Genomic DNA, 24,375 nt, shown 5'->3' on the forward strand with positions numbered 1-24,375 from the left:
TGTATCGTAAATTCTATGGAGATTCGTTCGTTTTTGCGTTAGCTTTCACTCACCCTGCGAATGGTAACAGTAAATAGAACTGCAAGGTAGTGTGCTCGGTAACTAAAGAAACTGGAAACGGGTCGCTCGATACCGCCGCGCTCTTGATAATTTTGTGTTTTGTTTGGAATGGTAAAAATGATAAATCTCGTTGAATAATTAAATCTCGGTGGATATTGCATTTTTATTATATACGCGAAACGAATGATCGTTACGGCAAGGAATTTTGTCATTTCGTATTACGGGACTGTGCATTCGAATTAGAAATAAACAAAGAAACGAAAGCAGATTTCTCTCTGTGATAAATTTCAGAGATACAGCACCGAAAGATTTCAAAGAAAATAGTCGAGTTAAAAAATGTCGCATAGATCCTCGATTATTAATATTTGTCCTACAAAAAAAAAAAGAAAGAAAATTAGCGCCATATATTTTTTTACATCTGATACCAAAAATTCAATCGTTCTCTGGATCATTCATTCTCAATTCTTCGTCATTTAATTATGTCGTGAAAGAATTAATATGAAGAACAAAAGAAAAAAAGAAGGAGAAAAAGAAATACGTGAACGTATTGATTGCGTAACACGTGGTACTTCATTTTTCATGTTTTCATAATCAAAAATTGAAAGAAATTGGATATATTAATTACATTCGCGTGATAGGTTAGTTGGTTGCAGCGTATGGCACCGCGTTTGCGATCGCGATAATTAGACGAATAGAGCCACGGTTCGTCGATAACAGAAATTACAAAGAGAAAATGGTTTGGCGCACGCTAACTCGCTGAAGTATCGACGGTGAAATGAATATTATGGTTTTTGTACCGTGAAGTTATTTCTTTGTTACCTTACATCACGTGACTGCACAAACAGGATGTTCACTATATGTATTTATAGTATTTTATAGTGCACTGAAGCTGAAACGAGTTATTGCGACTTTCCACCTTGATCCAAACATCTCCTTTAAAGGTAAATCGATATTTATTCTGGAAAATAGCTTAATTTATAACAACGTGTAAATAGCTTTGTAAATTAATTGGCCTGTTTCTACATTTTAAACGATAATCGAAGATAATTAAGTCCTACAGATGAGCCCTCTTGCACGGTAATTTAGTAGCTGATATCAATTTTGGATATTATTCGTAGATTTCTTTATTCTTATTGATACTATTGTAATAAATTCGATGTAATAATTCGTTGCACTTGCTAAACTAAACTGTGAACCGAACCGTTGGTAATTATTAAACGCTTCTTTGAAATTTATTAGCACTGACACTAATTATACCGATAATTTGTAACTTGGGAAATTTGACTAACGATATTAGCTCGATTATGCCCTAATTCTTTACGCAATGTATCCATTAAATAACTTTATGAAAAACGTTTCAACGCAACGAAACAAAAACGTGCACTCCTATCGAAAGATACCGAACGTAGAATAAAAATTCAAGCTCTCTCGTTGGAAAGTACTAAACACGAAATAAAAGTTCAAGCTCTCGTTGGAAAATACTGTAAACGTTAAATAAAAATTCGAGCTTTCATCGAAAATGATATTAGGCGCAAAAAAAAAAAAAGAAATAAAAGAAAAGAATTTAATCTGTCCACTGAAAAATGCTAAAACCTTTAATCGTAGTACGAATATAAAAAAATGTGTTGCATTTTTAATAGTTCATATAACAATTATACGCGTACGCTTAATTATACCGAATATACCGAAATTAACGCGAAAGATTTTGTTCGCGGCACAGTATAAATTTGTATATTCTGTAGAGTACTTGACTGTCTTTGGTCCGAAGCGAAGGGAGGCTGCAGCAACCCCTTCTGTTCGATCGGCGAGCCTTTTTTTCGTCAACTTTTCACCCTCTGGCATTGAATGGAACCAAATCTCCCTAAGGGTGATTCACGTGACGCGTGACTCGTCAGTTCGTAATCTCTCGTACGTGTGTAGCTCGCGTATTGTGCATTGTATCGGTGGCTGCAATATTTATAACGGGGCCCGTCGCATTATACAGTCGTCGTCGGCTCTATGCATGCTTCTGTTTTACCATTTATCGATTTTTCTTATTTTCTACGCGCCCGCGGCCCTAACAATCACAGAGGGATACGACGCGGCTACTTTCTTCTATCCTACGAACAGGCTATTTGTATGCGTTTCAGCGTCTTTGAGCGATTGTCTCAGTTTTAATGGTATATGTCGGAAGCAGTCACAGTCAAACGTGAATTATGAGCAAGAGTGTGATAAATGTATGTACTGGGTAGTTTATGGGATGTCAAAATAGGAATACTTAATCATCTCGTACATGAACTTTCTACAATAAAAATCAGAGGTTATGCGCGCGTCCGCGTGCGCGCTCGCACGTAGCAGTTCTAACCCAAATTAAAATTGTGATGGAGGACTTAACCTTAAAATTAGTTGGAACGACTTTGGTGACGCTAACCGCCATAAGCAATCTATATTTTTTCGATTACGTGTATCGATGATGGAAAATTAATTTTGGTCGCGGATAACCATTATCGGTAATGATAGAACATTTCTTGGTTACCGTTGATCGTTGTCGATGACGGAACGAATTTTCTTGCTGATTACTTATCGAACATAAGATCGATTTTCTAGCGTTGGCCTATTCTATAATTCGTCCTTTGAAATTCAGCTTCCTCAGGAATCATGCAAAAAATGATGTACAACGAAAAATATTTTCGAATAGGTCGTAGATATATGAAAATCGAATTACAGTGAAAAGAAGATGAATTGAAAGTACATTTAAAAAGAAGCAGAATCCACGTTGCTGTTTTTCTATACAGTGAAATTTCTGCATAATCGTTTCGTTATTAGGTAACTATTTTGAGCACAGTTGGTTGATACAGCAGCCGGGCTGTTTGTCCGCCATGGCAGAGTGGCGTTGAGTCACGTGCAACGCATAGAGATGCGTTGCAGACGATCGATTTTACGGCCTCTCCTTCTACGCACGTGTTCAGCCATGTATAGTCACACATCAAATTGGCGATCGTAACAGTCCTTATCTGTTTCCCGTGGGAGCACGATTCTGCTCTTCTTTTCGTTTTTATAAAATTAACCTTTTAAGCACTCGTTTGATTTAAGTAGAAAAATGAAGATAACATACTTTTTTTATCTCGCTCCTATTATTACGTAAAAAGTATTTTACTGATATTTCATAATATCTTTTTAGTTTTAAGCTTCTAATTTTGTATTTATGGTAAAAGACGTATAAAACGTATAAAATACGATTATTATTGAGCAGTAGCATGGGACGTGACCTTTTATTGAAATATTAGATAAATATTAAGCAGATGTTGGGATTTTAATTAATATTCATATATACGTATATCTTCTTTTAACGATCATCGTGAAATTTTCTCTAACAGCGTGGATATTTCGAAATTACGATAAAAGTTTCATTGATGGTGTATTAGAGATGAATTTCTCAAATTATATTCGAATTCGAGTTAGATAAAATATCGGTTAGCGATTCTCTGTCGTCCATTGTTCCATCGTTTCATCTGGAACATTTTTAGAATGTTAGAATAGAATGGTAATTAAACTTCTCGTCACTGTCAATTACCTTAGACATTGTCATAGTTAATCTCGTCAGTCATCCATGCAATTATACATTTATCTTCAATCTCCTTATTGTGTAATTCACCGGGTTATTTTGTACTCCTCGTGTCTGACAGCGGAAAAATAAAACGTGGCAGTGTCACGTTAGCATTATAACGAGATCATTTTGCTTTAATATGTTCGTCGTACAATTTTTATGTTATTCCATGATACAATATCTTTTGTGGCTTATGAAATAATAGACGTAAAAACAGAAAAAGATGTCAGCGAAGAGTGAAAATAAAATATACAAATAAAACAATAAGTAAAATTTTGATTAAATATTTTTAGAATTTAATGTGATGATTTGACGAAGAATGAGACTGATAGTTTTTCATTTGAAAAGTCATCTTTGTTATTCTAGCGAATGTCAAAAAATGTTTGAAGGAATATTTTCATTACTAAGATTAATACGATCTTAAGGAATTTTCAATTTTATGCAAATCTCTTCCATAGTATGAATATTCAAGAAGCTTCAAAGAAAGAAGTGTAGCCATAAAAAACATAAATCGAAGGATATTTGAATACAGATGCCATAAAAGTTCTTCGTGTCAACGAATTTTTGTTACTGAATCATATTTAAAAAATAACGTAAATGATTAATACGTTTTCTTCTCAATATATTTAACTAATAATAATAAATATATATTAACCAAGTATGCTTCTTCTCAAAATTTACATCGATCATGTATAGAAAAAGCATTCATAATATTTCAAAAAGATTCTATCATGGATAGAGTGCTATAAAATTTGTAAATATATAAAATTCTATTTTCATATTTACAGGATGAAAAACGTGTAAAACTGTACTTTTGATAATAAAATATTCAGAATATCACGATTAAATTTTCACTAGTGTGTATGCAGAATATGCAGAAAAATTCTATGTTTTTACTACCATCCTAAAAAAAAAAACGATATTTCAGTTCTATAAATAGAATATTCGAGATATAACGGAGTTCGATCTGTGTAAGTAGAATTCCGAAAACGGTCAAACAGATTTTTACATATGGCATACTAACGAAGCAGGTTTCATTTTTACAAGTCTAATACGCAAATCGTATAAAGTTCTATCTCTTAGAGACACGAAATTCTATTTTCAGAAATAGAATATTCAAAATACATCAAATTCTACCTACGAATAGCTACATATAAATCTATATTTTTGAAATCAGCATTGTGTCTAAAACACACACAAATTTTATCTTTTCCATTCATAGACATAAATCCATAGAAAGGCCTGTGTACTTAAAATGTTACAGGCGTAATAAATGTACATACATATACACATTTATTAAACTCATTCAATATACTATTATCACAAATAGAGTACACAAAATTGGTAAACATTCTATTTTCGCTAAGGTAACGAAAATAGAATGGCACGCGTTCTCCAATCGACGATAATATGCAACGATTCGAACGACCACGAAAAGAACCGAACGTTCAACAGCACGTACAAAATTCAGAGACGACAGGGGCAATTAATTTGAATACTTATCTACCCGTTGGCCACGTGTTTCCAACGCGGGGAATTAAACTAAGGAAGCAGTCTCTTAGCAGTCGGCGGTTCGCATTTATTCGCTCTTATCGCGCTGACTGTTGTAAGTTTCCAGAGGTGGAGAGGCACCTTGCACGTGAGACTTTTCGCGAGGGCTACACACGTGTACGTCGTTGTTCAAACGACATGGCCGCTGCACCCTGCCGCGTACGCGTGCAGCAAGGTGCATGCAAGCTCTGACCCAGATCGTACGATCGATATTCCCTGCCCCAGATACGCTTACAGAGATTAATATTTTTTCCACGCAAGCCTGACGATGATTGACCCCACCTCCCTTTTCATGAACTTCGTATTTACCGTCATTTCGAGTTCAGGTCCTCCTGACCACGTTTCGGGATTAACCCTCGCTACGCTCTGCTGTAATCGTGTGTGACATTGTTGAGCTTGTTGATTTGGGTCTCTTAAACGGTAAATAACTGCTACCTATATGACGAAAGAATTATTTTAGGTTGTCTAATATTTTTTCTTTTCTTCAAATTCTGTTTTTTTTCCATACGTATTCTTCTAGCACAATTGTTTCCTTTTAACTGGCTCGTATTCCTAAAAACTACGTTCGAGATACGAACGATAATCATTTTGATATATCTTATTGCGCTGTAGAAAATTAAATTGTATTTTAATGAGGTGCGCTACTCCAATAATAATTCGTACGAGTAATTTCGCTGCTTGTGAAATCAGCCATACAAATTGATGCTTACAGTCTCTCGAATTGCGCACGCGAGTCTGACTTAGTCGCTTAATTTGGAGTCATTGATCTAGATTGATCTTTGAAATTCATTTCTCGCTGCTAACTGATTTACAGATTACTTGCTACGATCGGCCGCATAATTGGACGTATAAAACAAGCTGTTTGAATAATTCTTCGTATAATGAATTACATTCGAAAAATAAGGGAAAACGTCTGCGTCAAAAATTACTTTTAAATATTTTTTCAAAGATATCGTTCTAGTCTTCTTCTATTCCAGGTAATTTATACCATCTGTAGCATTACATTTTTTTTTTTTTAGAGATTTGTAAATTAATGTTTAAAGAGACCTTCTAATATCGCTGAATCGGTATAAAAATACCTTGAGAATTTGCATCAGATCCTAAAAGAGTTATGAATAATTACATAAATATAGCATGTTGCTTAGCGGCGTGTTATTAAAAGGGAGGAATATTCATACATGTTAAGAACCTTTGGAGACAAGAGATTAGAATATTTCTCGTTCGTTCGCAAAAATATTGAATTCATTCGAATATTTTTAATATTTCCATAGATTCAAGCTAAATATCGCAAGACGATTAAATTTTCTCACAAGCCCCGTTAAAAGCGAAGAAATCGCTACAGCCTTGCATATTTAAATACAAAAGTCTCTGTTCATAGCCATTCATATAAAAAATCTTTATTAACCATGCGCAGAATAAATCATACAATTTCTCACGATACTCTTCCAACAATTACACAAATATTCCAACTGAGAATCAACACGGTGCAACCGAATCAACTTAAAACCTAACCGACAGCCTAAGCTGCTCCTCCATCCACTCGAACTTCCATCTTCGGTACAAGCATCGACGCCACCATCCGGATGGCAATGACCGCTATTCCGCTTAGTACGTCGTTCGTTTCCGTCGAAATTCCGATTCCGCATCGGCACAGTCGACAACGCGGCTCCCAGCACCGAGCGTCAGGTGGATCAGCGTCGAACTCGAGCTGTTCCTCCTCCGGTGACGTGCAACTGCTTCTCGCCGGCTAGGCTGTTGTATGCAAGTGTTACCGTATAGGAGGGACAACGAGGACAACGACGTCGACGGCGGGTGGCAGGGAGTCAGAGTCGTCTCGGTATTACTTCGCGGATCGTTCGGCGAGGTCATGGTCAGCCGGCGTGCTGAAACCGAGAGTCAACAAACTCTGTGTAAGCGAAGAGAGAAGCGAAGCCAGAAGCGGCGAACCAAGAGTACCACCGTTCGGCCATCCAGCCGGACAGTTAACCAGTCTGCCAAACATAACCCCCTGTGTGTCCGTTCAGCCGTGAGTTCCTCGAGGAAAGCCGCCCACTGCTAGCGGATTCTCTCTTGCTCTCTTCCTCCCTCCACTTTTCTTTCTTCTGCTTTCTCCTTTCCCCGTCGTTTCTGCTTTGGTCCTCCTTATCTCTGTCTTCTTCCTTTTATCCTTGTTCTTCTCTGTGTAGCGAGACCTCCATCGCTAAAAATAAATTCGCAATCATTATTTATAGCCAGCTCCGTTGCTTGAGGTTATGGTTGCACCTGCAGGTGCAGCAAGAGCGTGTCTTTTGGTGATCTCTCCTTCTGGAAACGAGATCCGTGACCTGTGATCGATTTAGTGGTCATCGATCTCTGTTTGATGTATTTGATTTGGATAGTAGCTGTGAAGGGATGTTGTACGAGTAATATTGGAAGCTCTCGGGACGAGCTAGCCTTTTTGCAGAGAAAGGTAATTTGCAGGAAAACAAAAATGTGACAGAAATGTGATACGTTGATTACATTTCTGTACTGTTTGCTAAGCTATGCCCACGTGTGCTTACGTTGAACGCACGTGAGCACCGTTTGGTGAATCATTCTCCCCTTACAACACGTGACACATTATATGTTATATACAAACTGTTAAAAAAGAATCGATGGTTTCGAAGACTCATAGTTTTCAAATTAATATGGCTCTTACAACTAATTTCTTTAGCAAAATTCACTATTATAGTTTTCTAACATGTAATTAGCAATCTCGCATAACGTTGGTAACAATTGCCAATGATTATCAATACGATAAATATGATCTGTTACCAACACAGCAATTGCACATAATCTACTGCAGACGTATCAAATCGCCAACGTCTCGGCAATCTCGTATTAATCATTCTCCAAAACATAGCCTTAAGATAGCCAAAAAAGATGTTATGCAATTTACTCTTGACGAAAAGAAATATTGATATGATATGATATGATATATGCATTTGTACTGCTCAATCTCTGAGAATACGCGTGTTTATGTATACAGCCTGAAGCACGGCAAGTTTATCGACATTGGTACTTGTGACGTCGCGATTTGCGGTGGCAGCGCCCTGGACGGGTCCGTGCCTCCGCGAGCTGTGACGTCATTGGGTAGCGGGGCGAGCCGTGGGCCAATGGACGCGCGCCACGTCATCGCCTGCCTCCGCTCTTCGGAGACGGCGAGTCACGTGACGTCACCAGGGACGACACGGCACTCTCCACGAGTTGAATGACCCCTACAGACCAAGTTCAATACACCGACGAGGAAAGATACGAGCGATACGACCCGCAGACCTGCGGAGTCTACCACCATAGTTCCTCCGGCGCTCACCGTTTCGTCCGTGTTCGAAGGAAACAGAGTCTTCCTTCTACTGCGTTCCGCGCGTTCAGCTACGCTCGGCTACGCTCGAGTCGTCTCGGCTCAATTCGGCTTTCGGGAATCGGGGAGCCATTTGGCCCATAGATTCGGGCTAACTTGCGTTCGATCCGATGGACGCTCGCATTCGATGACTGCCTTCGTGGTTTCGAACAGGATTCGAATAGCCAGTCGAAATTGCCCGAATTTTATCGAGGAATCTCAATTATCGAAGAATCGATTTTGTAACTTGCAATTTGATTAGTACATGGATGTTGTATTGGAAGGAATCTGTATCGTGTACATGTTTTATGGTAGATTGTATTTGTCGGAGGGCACTTTGAGCTTTTTAATAGTTTAATGCATATGGGAGATGCTCAGGCCGATATAGAGCTACATGTGTATTGCGTGCTACCTAAGGGTTAATCATTAAACGGGAGGTAATACGAGATGAAAGATACACGTAAACGTAATATACATAATTATTTTTTAAAGTAGTATACTGGCAATTTTATATGCAAAAGTTTGATCGTTTATTTAATTCTGGTTCGTTGTATTTGACTCGCTATCAAATTAATTAATACTATACAAATTTGCATAAGTAAAAAAGAAATTCATTTTTTAATATCTTTCTATCGGATTATTGACAAGATTTTAATCAAGTAAAGTATTAATAAAACGATTAATCAGTTCTAGGTATATGTTGAAGAAATTGAATTAAATATCGAATATATTTGAATGTACAATGTTAAATATCGAATGCATAGAAATGTACAAACGTTAGCTATTAATGAAATTGCGTTACACTTCTGATAACGATTGAATAACGATAACTCGAAAGATAGACGAATGGAGTTTAGCACGTTGATTGCGTGGAATCATTCTAGAGAATTAGGTTGTGCGTCGTGAGGCCACGTGACCTTTATTGCTTAATAGATCGTTATGCGAAAAGGGAATCTAGGTAATGTTATTAAATTGCAGGATATTCTTTATTAAGAGTAAACGTAACGAACGCACCTTCTTTCTTAATAAATACGCATGTGTGTCCTGCCTTGCGAAATTCGTTCGATAGAAACGCATGGCGGAGCTGTGATGAGCAATTAAATTATGCCGCGTTTACAGGAATAATTATTCACGTTATTTTTATATTAGGAACTTTGATCTTTTCAACAGGTCCGTCAAATCTCCAAAATTGCCAATTTTTAATAAAATTTTACCAGTGCACTCAAAATTGTGCAAAGGTTTATTTTCGAATTATCGTATCAACTGTACACCTAGGAACATATTAGAGATTGAAAATCGATGTTAAAGTTTAAGTTGTTAATCGATGTTGAAATTTAAAGTCGGAGCCATAGGATATTTAGATGCTCTTTGTGTGAGATATATACCGTTATTTAGGTCGAGAGACCCGAATTTACTATTCCACGAAAATATCTTCGTTGCTATGAATTTCAAAAAACACACGACGAAACAGGAATACAGAACGCTGAAAATGAATCGAACGGCGCGCGCGGGTCGGCCGGTTTCGTTGAGATTCGTTCTGGAGAAAAATCGCTTTTATTTCGGGCCAAACGCATCTCGATCGGTCTGTTTTTATTCATTTAGCCGGCGAGGAAGTTAAAATTAGTCGTCGCGACGTTACATCTGGGAGTCAGTGACTCCTGTGTGCGAAATGTTATTCGCATTGCGCCAAAGAAATCAGTTATGCGCTGCACTTCTTCGTGCGGAGGACAAACATGTCTCCAGCTGTTACCTCTCGCAATAAGTTTTCGACTAAACGCAGTAGTACCAAGCCAAGCGAAACAGTCTGGTACAGTTTTCGAGATGTAAAATATTTATGATACACTGCGTTTCGTAACCAGCCAAAATTAAAGAAGGCTCGACACATTAAAATTTCGTGGCAAATTTTACCAAGAATAAATACGTTTATCGTTGGCTTGATTAATAAAGCGTAATTCGATTTGGTCGATTCGTTTGCTGAATTTATTAAATTATAATGGTTGGCCATTCGATCGAAAACTTATTACCAAACACAATGTATTCTATTATAGTCTTATGATATTTCCAGCGAATAAATTCCAACATGGAGATTATTCGATAAATAAACTATACGTACCGATAAATTATACGGTGCAGCCGAGCGATTATTCACGGTGGCCGCATGAAAAGGCGCCTTTAAGCATTGTTAAAGCAAGACTGAGTATCAGTGGGAAATATTTCTTAAGCAAATACGGGATGGATCGGTGGAAACCGACCGCCATTACGTCTTCTGCTGGGCTCACGTGGGCAATGGAAGTGTGTTAACAAAAGGCAGGTGCCTTTCAAAGAGCAAACCCGCAACGGCCAAGAATTTTTCTTCCTCTGAATTTTCTCCGTGGCAAAGTATTTTCATAGCGGAGCGTTTGTTAAGGAATTATGAGGTTTCTTAAAAATTAATTCGTACTACGTTTTGGGTTACTCGTGAAAAGCTAATGGATCCACAAAGTAAAAGTTTACTTTCTTCTCGCTAGACGGTAGTTCCCTGAATTAATTAAATTGTGGCTTTTGCTTCTAGGAGTACATCTCTTATGAGCGTCTTTATTATACGAGACTAGGCGCATATATTATCTCGAATATTCTTTACTTTCAAATGGATCGTCAAATTAATTACTTTATCGTTATTATGTTATTATTTAAGGGCGCGAGAAAATTATTACGTCGAAACGTGATACAATGTTCTTTGTATCCGTTTAAACGATCACCAATGATTCCATACGAAAGTTGCACTGATACGTATATTTTTGTAGGGGATATACAGAGTGGTTGGTAACTGGCGGTACAAGCGGAAAGGGGATGATTCTACGTGAAAAAAGAAGTCGAAAATATAGAATAACAATTTTTCGTTCGAGGCTTCGTTTTCGAGAAAATCGACTTTGAATTTTCGCTCGGTACGCGTGCACTTTATCGCGTCTCGTTATAACGGATCTCACTGTAGATCGTTGTCTCGATGGAAAAAATCAAAAAAACATTTTTATTCTATATTTTCGACTTCTTTTTTCGCGTAGAATCACCCCGTTTCCGCTTGTACCAATAGTTACCAACCACCCTGTATATATTATCATCATCCATATTTCGTCCTCTTAGCTATTAGTCCGAGTTTTCGAGGAATAGAAGATACGAAGAACGCATTAGTTTCGCAATTACTCTGCATCAATTGTACGCGCGTGTTTTTAATTCTTTCACTGCATAGAAACAAAAAAAAAAAAGAAAAAGATAGGACATTGTCGAAATGGAACAAATTGAATTCAGATGGTTTCTTGCAGCTTCCGAAAATTACTCACATTCGCGTAAATTCAAATGGCCTATTAGTCGAACGAAAGATAACGATCTAGACTTACTCGTAACGAGCCTAGTACACGATGTGCCCAGTTAAAATTCATTTGGCGCATAAGCAGGCAATATTCGACCGCGAACAACCATCCAGCCCAGATCCTGCGTGTTTCCCGGTTGAAGTATGACACCATGCTGTGCAATTTATATGCATCCATTTGTAATAGATGTCGTGAAAGTAAGTTGGCACAAGCACCGGTTTCCGAGGGGGGAGAACGACAACCGCCTCACGAACACGTGGTTAAAACGAAGTGCGTGTTACGGCCACGTGGCTCGCCATCTGATAAGACCGGTTCTAACGTGAACGTACTCGCCACTTAACTTAACTAACTGGCCATTTTCTTTGCAGGCCATCCTTAAAAAAGTTCTCGCCGATCGCGATCCTGTCACACATACGCTTATACGCTTTGCACAGTGGCTCGCGAAGGTATTTCAACGCTCGTAGAAACTTTTTTTTTTTTTATAAACGCGCTACGTACGAACATCGTATACAACGTTTCGAGATTTCATTATCGCCGTGATGAGATACGATTGGCACGATCGAGTCGATGAATTTAGAAACGAGCTTGAAAATGTATGATAGAAATTACGAATTATTTACTAGAAACGCGTACTCGGCTAAAGCTTCGTGTATATACTCGTGATTAATCGTCGTGCAATTTACATATTCGTTTGGTCGTTACATCCATCGTTACATATAAACGAAATTAGATTATCCTTGCGTTCAACGATACGTTATTTGAATATGTATTTTATCGTTGCTATATCGTTGTTCAATAGACAAAAACATAATCGAAGAGGACATGTTTTCCTATATTCCTGGAGCGCGTAGGATCAATCAATATACATATGTATCTCGTCGTGTTATCGAAAACTCGATACATATTTGAGAACGATAACGCGATATAGTTTATCTGCGAAGCAATCGTTTCCGAAACGAAAGAATTGCGACGCGTAGATCCGTGGAAAATAATTGTCGGCTATCGTTGGAAGAGGTCCGAATATTCAGGCCGCTTATCTAGCCTAATTCCGTTTTCCATGGAAACACTGTTACTTTCAGCGGAATCGATAAGTCAACTGGAATGGATCGGTTTCGTTGGAGGCGAGACGCCGACGTTATACGGCAAAAAGCAATCGATCATGCTCTGGTGAAAACGTATGCAAGTTGCCACGTGTTCAGAGACACGAGGCTGTGGACGAATATCGATGCACGCGGGCTTAAAGCGCTCGATTAGCGGCGTTTAAAGCGATTACGAGCGTTCGAGATCCGATGAATTTTGTGCAGAACGTTGCCCACTTTTTCCCTGCTTTTATAATGAATTTATTTGTACAAATAAAATTTGTATACGCAAATGAATTGAAATATTAATATTCTCCCTTATTTTCAGTTTAAACGTTACACGCAACCCTGTTAATGTAATCCTGACATAGTCTCAAAGTTGTTGCGATATTTGACATTTTTTTTCGTATTAATTAAACGTCCTTCGCTCTTCTCTTTCTTTCGTTATGCTATCTTTTAGAAGGAAGCTCGAATATCTTAAGATTGGAATCGTCAAAACATTCCGGGGATTGAAGAAAATAAGTAAAAAGTACTCGTTTTCTTTTGTTCTGCCTTTACTGCCGTTTGTTTATCTACAACCTCGGTCGATACTAAGTGACCTATAGTCGTTGGAATGTAAATTCCATTTACTCATATTCGAACCAAGCATCGAGTAAGCGAGCAACGTTATGAGCAAAAAAAGTCTCATTTTCGTATGCAAAATACATTTTCTTCCTAAGGTACTATATATAGCGTGTCCATTGCTGATAGTCGACGGAAAAAGTACGAGCAAATAGCGATTTGATGTCGGCTAGAAAAGCATGGAATAAAGAGGTGTATACTTCCCATGTATTGTAAAGATACAAACAAAAGTTACCTTCATAGTCGCTGCTCTCCAAAGTCTTCGCAAGGTAAAATAAATATCAGCACCATACGATGCCCACCTCGAAGTCCTACGACATTTGTCTCAAACATCTTCTCGTATCGTGCACGGTTTTACTCGAGATGTTTCCAGGTGAAACGAGCAACGCTGTATATTGCTTATTAATATAACATATTGGATCATCGCCTATAAATAACCTGTTTTTTTTTATATTTATCTGTATTTACAAAATATTTACTCGTTACACTTGGCGCGTCTCGCCTTGTGCATACGTTAAGCATATCGGACAAATTGAACTTGATACAGGCTCGCATGAATGCAAATCGTGTGAAATATTACTCGCAGAACCAGTTTACCGTAGGCAACAGTACGCAACTCTTGCATTGTGTAGAATTCCGATTACTTAATCGGGCCACATTGACGAGATATCTCGCGGCCCGAAGTTGTTTGACGTTTTCCACCAGATATCTCGCGTTTCCTGATATCGGCCCTCCCTCCTATTTGTATTGCTCGTTCGATGGAAAATAAAATCGCGCACGCTATGGGAGTCTGAGTTAGGTTGCACGGTGAGAATCGAAAGCGAATGTTAGCACCTTATAAAAATATCGCTCGTATAATATTGACTTATCTATCTACCTATCTACTTACCTATGATTTTTACTATTCATTCGTATTTCTACATGCTTTCTATCTTTTCCATGAATTCCCAATTTATGCAACGTACGTGTGCGAGTTTTGAAATATATTTCGTACCCTCGGTGCATCGAACACGCTCATTTTTCTACACTGTCGCTGTATTTCTGTTCCAAGCGAACGAAAAGATCGCAGATTATACGGTATTTAACCAGCTCTGTCGTTCTAAGGCGCGAGTTTTTTCGTAAGCGCGTGAAACAACTTTTCTTCTAATCGCAGGTGAGACTAGATTTGTATAAATTACGGCTTCGAGTCATTTCGCGTTAGACGACATAAATGGACGATACGAGTTCCAAATCAAGCTCGAGCTACTCGCTCTTGATTCTTAATTATTAATTATTTATAAACGTTTAGATTCTTCTCTTACAATGAAAATCGTCGCTTTCAGTTTGCTTTTCATGTATATAACTAATTTATATCTGGCAATCTGTATATATTTTATACAACTATTTTATTTCATCATCCATACACTACGTGTGTTCGTGGATATACACGAAACTTATCTCCAGCTTACAAACTCGTTTAAAACCGATACAGCCAGTACAATTAAATATATCTTCTACGTAAATTGAACGTAACAATCTTTTCTATAATTATTGCTACTTAATACGATATATCTAAATACACGTGACACTTTGATCGTTATAGTAATGTGAAATGTTAATTCAAACGACTATGGGTCACCTATAATCAAAAGATATCAACGACGAATCGATATACGATTAATACTAAACGATAGAATTATAATCGTATGGATGTTACATCCATAAAGGACGTATAAAATTCATTTGACGGTCAGAGGTTAATATTAAATATCTTGTTCGAACTTATTGCTTCGTCCGATCGTATGTGTTTCACGTATCAAGTATTATCCTGTCGTAAAATAAACTTTCGTTCAGCCATTCGGATTAGGAACGGGGAACGATTTCCTGTTCCCGGTGGGCTGGCGTGTTCGTTAAAAATAATTAAATCCGAGCTGAAAGTCGCGCACCCTCCGCCGTTTCGAAAGAAAGAACCGAGAAAACGAGATTGCACTGCGCGTGTGTATTTTGGTAACGAACCTCTCCGCTGGAATTTTCGCCCTTTCCATTCCATTCCGACGAACGGCACTCATCTCGCTCGAATTCATTCCACTGACTGCGTGAAATAAGTTGGAAAATTATTTTTTTCGCCTTTCAGGCAGAATCGTAGACAATATTAACTGTCATGTGGTTGGCCGTTTTTCTTTTTTCTCCAAACATTGCTCAGCTTTTCTCCTTTTTGGTGGAACTTTGTCCGGGCTTTTTGTTCAGCTTTCCCGTTTCAAGATGAGACGCAGGATACGATACTTCTGGTTTTTCAAACTTTAAATAGAATCGATCGAAATTTTTAACGACGCTTCGGTATTTCTTTCGACAAAAATATTTTCCTTAAAATATCTTCTAAACGTTTTCGCTCGAAAAGGCGAAAATATTCGAATCGAACGCGTAGATCGTCGTCTATATTTATATTTCAAAAAATCGTTTAGTTCCATTTAAAATAACAAAATAGCATAGTAACATATAATACTCGTTTGTATTATTTTATCTATTATGTGTAACGCGATAATCAAAATTCTACATTGATGGGTTCTTTCAATGAGAAGCATTTTTATACTTTGTATCATTTTTTATGAAGATTTTTTTTCTAACAAAAATAAAGAACGTTCAACAGCATACTAAAAGGGCTGCTGATACATTCACATCGCCGTGCGAATATTCAGATTTCTACCGCGGTATTAAAATTTATTTCCTCCGGCATGTGCTTTCGCTAAAATTCTGCTGGGAAATATATAGTACATAACGAGCGAAAATGTATAATTTAATGCAGTTAAAAACCTCGTATTATCAAAAAAACGACCAATTCGTTGGTCCACTAAATAACGGTAGTCTAACGTCAATACCAGTGAATGGATATGTTAATTTAATCTCCATCCAATTCCATCGAATTCTTAACTCATTCTTCATTGTATACACCTTGATAAAATTACGCCAATAATTCCATGTGATTATCCAAAGACGACATATCCCGTGTAATATCGCGTCCGTTCCCCATTAATTATCCCTTCATATATCTAATGCCGATATTTATGGAATCACGTCATGGCCAGAGCGTAACTTCAAAGAGTGAAGTAATCGCACTCGCTGCGCTTGTTTTTATGTAACTAACCTTCGCCTCCTGTCATCTATTCCCATTCACTGTACATAACAGGTAGAAACCGATTCCTCTCGTACAACTTTCTCGGACCATCTCTCGTTCATAAATATGCCAGCACTTGTGTCAACTTGCAGCGTATAAACAATATACAATGTACGATGTGTACAGTATATAAATGTTACTAAAGCGCAGGAATCGGTAACGAATTAATAATAACTAGTCTGTAGGTGTTTTATGTAAACTCAAAGTTCCTATGAACATTGCTAAAGAGGCGAAACTTAAATATTGGATAATTTCATCCAGCAAATATTGGGCAAAAGAAAGAAGAAGTTCGTGGTAAGATCGAGGCGCTAAATATACAATTTCTACTGGAATTATGTCGACAAGATTTTCGCTGCGATTTAAGAATGACGACTATCCAATAGCGAAGAAAAGATCGGTTTTCTTAATATTTTTCAAAAAATTCTCGGCCATCTAAACAAAGGTACAAGGAAATATTAATATTCTCAATTGTTGCTAGAAAAAGTAGCTATTAATTTCGATCGCATTCGCGTGTTTGGAAACTCTTAAACGTATAAAAAGGAGAAGTCTACAGCGGGCTTGAAAATGCACAGAATCTCGTCGTAAAAGGCTATTTACCGGTAAAAGACTCGATCGTATTTGTTCGTGGCCGTGTTAACGTTAACGCGTTACTTTCCTTCTCTTGATCACGTGGTTCCAGGTGTCCAAGGTGGACAGTAGAAGGGGAGGAAAAAACGTGGATGAGGATCACTGACGAAGAAGTTTCTTTGCCCAACGACGAGAAGTGAACGTGATACGAGAAAAAGGAAACCGGAAAGTGGTGTGGTCTGTGTATTTTAGTAACGAACATTCTAAGCGAAAAACCTCGCGTTGTACGTCCGAACAAAGACGACACACGATTTTTGGCGGCCTACGGAGCTTCGCCTTCCAACACCCTCTGCATTGGGTCATCCTAAAAATAATACTGTTTCCTTTTTTTCTTTTTCTGAGAGTTAAATTTAAAACGACGGTAGTTGTTACTATCCGATGGCTTAATAAAATTGGAATAGGAAATTTAGTAGCAAACTGTAAATTTAAATGTAGGCATCCTATATCACCGGCTGTCTCAACGAAACTCCAGCCGCTCCGAAAACGTTGCAACCCGCATTTATATTTACGCATTAAACGCGTCGTGACCGAGCTTCCTTCCACGTTTTTCCCTGTATATAACGAATTATATCCGTTTCCGAGTTCCCTCATTTGAAATGCTAATGGATCTTTTACACGAGGTTTTTCGAGTGCAGCGAATAACATCGTCGCGAACACGTGAACAATGTGTATACATATCGTGTGTTGACACGTTGCTGACTGGCTGTTTTACGTAAAAACTAACACGCGTCATCGGCTAGCTAATGCAGAACAACTTAGTTCCAGTGATATAACTTTACTTGCAAGTGAAAAACTCATGCATAACATTAAATGTGCCTTCCAATGGACAAAAAATGCGATAAATTATTTATCCAAAGTAGCAAGATGCAAGTGTAGATATGCAGATATGACAGTTACAAGTTTTAAATAAATCATACGCGCGTTACGTTCCATTTTTACCTACTGACATAATGACCCGAGGTTTTAGTATAATTCTAGAAAAACAATTCACACGGTGAATGCAACAGATTTCAACATTGTATCGTTCAATACGTTGAATAAAGGTACAAAAAACGAAACATTATCTATGATGAGCGTTTCGTTCCAATTCCACTGTGATAACCTCTAGACATTAATTGGAAGGGAAGAAAAAGAGGGAAAAAGAGAAAAGAGGCACGAAAATAATTCTTTTACTCTTTCTTTTCGCTATTACCTCCTCTACGGGTAATAATACCCTGTTCGCGTCTCGATTTTTGTAGCAATATATTTTCTAAAATTCACTCGAACGATGAAAAGAATTCCGCTTAGAACTATATTTGGAATGCTAGCGAGAATTCGATGAGCACATGTGCCCTTGTGGCACAGTGTGACCTTAACGTTATAGAGCCGTGCCAGATCACAGACGTATAATCAGACAATTATGCTCATAATAATAGGCCGGAATTCTTCGTAACCGAGCCATGTAGAGATACGTAGAGATGCCGGCCGAGGGACTATTTACCTAGGAGCCTTATGGGAAAGTTTACGGTCGCCTGGCCGCAAAAACCAGCGTGCAATTTCGCGACGTCGAAACGTCCTTTGGTTATTGTGACCCGTGGGCTCCTCTCGTTCGCGTAAATGCACACGTGAGAATAACTTCAACCGGTTCCCTCGAATATGCTCGACTACCCAGCCAGCATCCTGTCCAAAATAAATAATCACGTGTAACTTGATAACGTTGAATCTCTTTAATCATTGCGTACAGTGGTAAGGAGCTTGTTTATCCCGGGAGTTTATTTTAGCTATTACATTCGGTAGTTACAGACATTATTAAGAGGCTGGTAGCGGTTGACATTTATTTTCGTGTTTCTGTGAATAAATATCAATTGACTTACGTATCGACTTTGTCTCGCAGAACCTAATATCAGAATCACCAAACCAGTGAAAAAGGGCGTGATCAGGTTCATAAAGCTCGATATACACACTGCGTGTACGTTGTAATATCCAATGATATTCTGTGACACATTATAGCGACAGTTTGCGCTGAACACGTGTCATTAATTCATACGTAACGTCAGAGCGTTCTTTGCAACGGAGAGGTTAGCTCGTTATGGCCACCTCTCTAGCGTCGCCTGGTTTCCATGGAAACGCAGACACGCCGAGCGAGAAGAACGACTTGGAAGTGACGCAGGCGCGTGAGGTACGCTGATCAGCGTTGGTTACTATGAGCAAGTTCACGTGTGACGCAATTCCTGACGGCAACTTGTCGTCTTGTTCGCATCAGAAAAAATGATCGCTGGTACTGCTAGGACGTGAACGTGACGCGTGACGCTTGTACACATCGGGCTTTAACCCTCGTAGAACGGGATTGCGGAAGTAGAGTCGCTTCCAACCTATTACAGAATCCTGTCATTATGTTTCCTGATTTGATCTTAAATTATTGTTAATTTATTTTATGATACATAGGACAAAGAAATTTCAAATATTAAATAAATAATATTCGTTCTAGGTTTAGGTTAGTGAAGTTAATGCATACGTAAAGTATAACTTTGCATAGAATAGAGATTTTAAATTTCCTGCGGCTAGAATTGCTTATGATTATTGCCTATTATGTTTTTTTAAATGCAGACAACGTGACATTTGAAACTCTTTCATAAATTTTGTAAATTTGCTTATGAAATTATTCCGACTCTTGGAAAATTAATGACTTCTTTCGCAAGTTAAGGTTATTGACTAGTAATTAGTTAATATTTATTCATTATATCGGTCTCAGCCATTATGATCATGATTATGGAGTAATCAGCTGACTTGTAGAGTTTTACCTGTTTTATATATACCAAACTTGTTATTTGTATAATATTATGCATGAGATCATTATGCAATTATTAATACTGGTTGCTCATCACCTTTAAAATTCATTGATAATATTTGCTCGATTGTGTATATGTACATTGCAAAATACAAATACGGTGTGTGTAATATTTTCGTTGCAACAATATCTGTATGATTTCAAATATTGACATTAAATGTTAAAATTCACCGTTGAGGTGAAAGAATCCCAGTCATAACCAAAAAATACAAAAGGTATGCAGTTTTAACAATGCATGTAAATTTGATCGAGAAATCCGATCTTGGAAATGCCGTTTCTAAATTGCATCCATTCCCCAATTTGTTAAACGGAGTTATTATCTCTGATTCCACGTTTAAATACACCGCGAGCGTACCAAACAAGGTTGCAAATGTATCGAACGCGCGCGATCGATAGTCGGATGTTTACAAGCTTGCATTAAAACGATGATGGTCGTTTTGTGCGGTCGATAAGCGATATAAGTAAATGCAAACTGTTCCGGTGTAAAAACAAGCGCAATTTAGACACGTATAGAGAGTTGGCATGAATTTACTTCAATCTCTTGAATCGTCCGTTTCTTTCAAAAAGAGAAGGGAAAAGAAAATGATGAGTTTTCTATAAAAATGTTCTGCCTCGTGGTCCCTTTCTATCCGCATATCGCGAAAGGTATATTAGAGGTTAGCTTGTAAATATTCCCGCGAAATTTCGCTCCATTTATGAGAGGAGGTCGTGTGGATTAAAAATGAACGAAAATGGGCCATAACCTCTGTGTTATTCAAATTATTGGAATTCATCTATGTGCTGTACGAATAATTTAATAAAAACAGGAAAAGAAGGAAAAGAATTGTATGATACGCAACGTTGCTTTAGTTCTTTCATGATTATGAATCTATGAATATATGTACATATATCAACTACAAAAATGAAATTTACCGCAGTAAAACTTTTTTCGTTACATTTCTTATATTTTCTATATTATCTTATTATTATCATATTTTGCTCAGCCGCACGGTATACGCAAATAAACTTTTTACAATGGTCACGTTTTACTTTACGTTTACAATGGTCACGTTTACACTTTTGCAATTAACACACAGCGTCCCATTTTCTTCTTACATCTTCTAATATTTAATCAAAAACGCTTGAATGTCTACAAAAAAAGTATCCTTTGATAATTCTGCTTTAGTCCACGAACAAAATAATTGTAAAAATGTAACCGAAACTGTACTGTACTCGACTGTTAGAGATAGAAGAATACTTGATAATGCACGTATTAATATAACTTAAAAAATTGGATGCAGAATTTTTCTTTAAATATTCACGAAATGTACCTAAATATTCAATGACAGTGTATAATAAATAAATGTAGAGACAATAATATAATAAATTACATATTCACAAAATTTACCTTAATAGAAAGCATACGTATTATAAAAATATAATACAATATGAAAAAATATTTATATCAATAAAATAATGTGCAAATTTGATAATATAAAGCTTTGTAACAAATAACTATGTAGGTTAGGTTTAACTTACAATATAGCCAAGTCTAGCGATACCAATTCGTGTAGTAAATCACATCGAAACCATCGACAAAACTGCCCTTCACTCGAGGTTAACAAATCAAAATAGTATATAAAAAGATAAGTATACTGCTAGAGGCGACGAACGTTTCACGGAAAGCGATCGCTAACCATCGTTTTTTAACACCGGACCTCTCTATCCATATCTGCTGAATCCACCTGAACGTTATTATTTCCAAGTGGATTTTAAGAAAATAGAATATTGTAGGGGGTTGCGTCAATAGAGTATATTATTATTACAGAAAATTAGAATGTTTTACGATACAACTAAAATAGTTGTAAGTCGACGCTTTTAATTACAACTGTGGACGCGTGTCGCACATGAAACTGATTTTGCTTGTTATATGAGTATATGGTGCGCGACGTGATTACTCTGGCAAGCTCTGTGCTTCGCTTATGTAGGTCTTGGTCTTTTGTGTGACGTTCTCTTTCGCGCAGAGTAGCGAAGCAGTAAAGAACATGCGAGAAACAGATTAGCAAACGCAAGCCTCTGCATCGCGGTAATTCGGTATAATTTGTTAACCTCTCTGGGAATGGAATTTCCATTTTACGCATGCGTCTGTTTCTTCTTCTTTCACGAGTTCATTCGGTCAAACTGATTTACATTAAGTAGCTTTTGAAAACTATGTACAGTAAACCTTGTATAAATGCTCGTAAGAAACGAGATACAGTACAAGTTTGTTGTATATATGTATTTCCTAAGTTACAATCTATTCTTGATATATAGCGGCTACAAAAAGTATTTGTAGTTATTATAGCAATTAAGTCGAAGTATATTCAGTTTCGTATCATTTAGTAGAAATACTGTGAAAATGAAATGTGAAATCAGGCAGAGAAACGCTTCAATGGGAAATAAGAGTACAATGTACAAATACGTTTTGTAGTCACTATAAATTCATGTTATGTACGTTAAATTATAATCGTAACTTAACGACCTAGATTTACTAACAGAGTGATAAGGCGACTGCTTTAGTGTGGTCAAAGAAATGTAGGAGATAAGGTTGCTCTCTTTCAGAGCGTAGACAGCTGTAGTACGTATCGTGACTCGTGACACAGACGGGGTGGATGCATCGGGCGGTGGCTTGTCAACGAGTGTCACGGTACTGTTCTAAAACAGGGCCACTACGCATGCGCAATTCCCCTATCGGCTCGCGTTGTCTCTCTGCGTCCCTCTGCCGTAGTATTACTGTCGTTTCCCCCTCCATCCATCTTCGAGCATCCCCTCTTTCATGCTCTCCTAATCCCCGTGTGCCCTTCGCGCCAGTCGCGTCAGTTGCGTGAGAGCCTTTAACGGGGGAGGTGCTACTTAGCACTTACCGTGCGTGGCACCCTCTCCTCTTCTAATCACTGCCATTAATAGTATATATATATATATGTATATATACACACATACACATACACACACACATATATATATAAATATATACATATATGTATAATCGAAGGACAAAGTACAATATATCCGTGGCAACAAGGAAGGAAATGTGATGATGCGTGAACTGTGACACGAAAACAGCGTGCAGTTCGCGAAGATCAACGGTACGTGTTACACGACAGATCGACAGGAATAAAATGTGCCACGGAAAGGGAAAACCGTAAGTGTTCTTGTTTCACGGAAGAAGAGAGCATCGGACCTATCGTTGTGTCCGTTGTTACTAGTGCTCCGCTTCGCGTGGCGAAGCACACGGTCGCGTTTCTTCGCTTCGAACACGCATAGTGTATTCATCGTATCTTTCTTCCTCTCCCACTTTTCTCCTTCTCTGCCTTTCGTCATGTTCGTTTTGTGCATCGACACGTTTACTGGCTGACGCGCATCCGACGGCCTTGTTCTCCTCTGTGTTCTTTTCGCCTCTGTTCGCCTCGGTGTACGTTAAGGAGGATAGCGTAATATGTCGCTATCTGTGTGACGTCGTGACTGAAAGCGACGTCTTGGATCCTATGCACGACTCAAACGCGGAAGTCGGTGAACTTGTACATCTGGTGTCCAGTGTGATATTTCTCGCCTCGATCTCGTTTCCCATTCTGTCGAAGAGGATCCTCCTGTGACGCGTGCACGACCTTCCAAGAGCGTACATACGGCGTCTTCCTGGCGCTGATTGAGATTTAAATTCCACGGACCTTGGGCGATTTAAATGGTGAGTGAACCGCTCGCTGACTCGCTGCGTGCATCACTGTGTGTCGTGGTTGGCACGCTTGCACGTAGGTACACTACCGGCCATAAGTATTAGGATCAAGTATTAGGACAGCCACTCGTTACATTCGTCGAAAAACTATCAAATTTTATTGTCTAGTATTTTACATTGTACGACGCTCTAGCACATGCGATGCAAACAACGTAAGAGATTTATAATACAACAAGCACAAAATAAAACCAATGACAAGAAATTTGTGTTAAATACTGTCCTAGTACTTAATCGGCCGTAGTATATATAGATACAGTGGCTCACGAAAATAGTCGAACACTTCATGATACACAGCATGGATAATAGTTTTAAACAAAATGGTCTCGCTGCATATTGTGGCTTTATGGTACAGTGAATAATCGGCAGCGCAAATACTTTGGTGATGTTTGCGAAATGTATACTTCCAACGAATATCTTGTA

At 38.0% G+C, this 24,375-nt stretch overlaps 1 protein-coding gene and 1 long non-coding RNA gene across 5 annotated transcripts in view; one reads left to right on the plus strand and one right to left on the minus strand.

The window, feature by feature from the left end:
- LOC100740862 (histone demethylase UTY) overlaps nucleotides 1-24,375 on the plus strand; it is a 151,735-nt gene that overhangs the window by 5,435 nt on the left and 121,925 nt on the right. The window contains exons 1-2 of one of the 4 annotated variants that reach the window (XM_024366628.2): nucleotides 23,061-23,131; nucleotides 23,218-23,367. The exons of 1 other annotated variant lie outside the window; for it this stretch is intronic. In XM_024366628.2, the coding sequence (XP_024222396.1) occupies nucleotides 23,345-23,367 (23 nt within the window). In that variant the 5' untranslated portion in view covers nucleotides 23,061-23,131; nucleotides 23,218-23,344. Of the gene's footprint in view, nucleotides 1-23,050; nucleotides 23,908-24,375 lie in introns of those variants that run through there. 2 more of the 4 variants (XM_012383867.3, XM_012383866.3) reach the window with 2 other exon arrangements.
- LOC117151476 lies at nucleotides 3,401-5,526 on the minus strand. Its single transcript, XR_004461443.1, has 3 exons — nucleotides 5,154-5,526; nucleotides 3,614-3,718; nucleotides 3,401-3,551 (listed from the first exon to the last, which is right to left on the minus strand). It is a non-coding gene; the product is annotated as an uncharacterized LOC117151476 (long non-coding RNA).

The sequence above is a fragment of the Bombus impatiens genome, unplaced genomic scaffold (assembly GCF_000188095.3).
Source record: "Bombus impatiens unplaced genomic scaffold, BIMP_2.2 scf_0225, whole genome shotgun sequence".
NCBI lineage: Eukaryota > Metazoa > Arthropoda > Insecta > Hymenoptera > Apidae > Bombus > Bombus impatiens.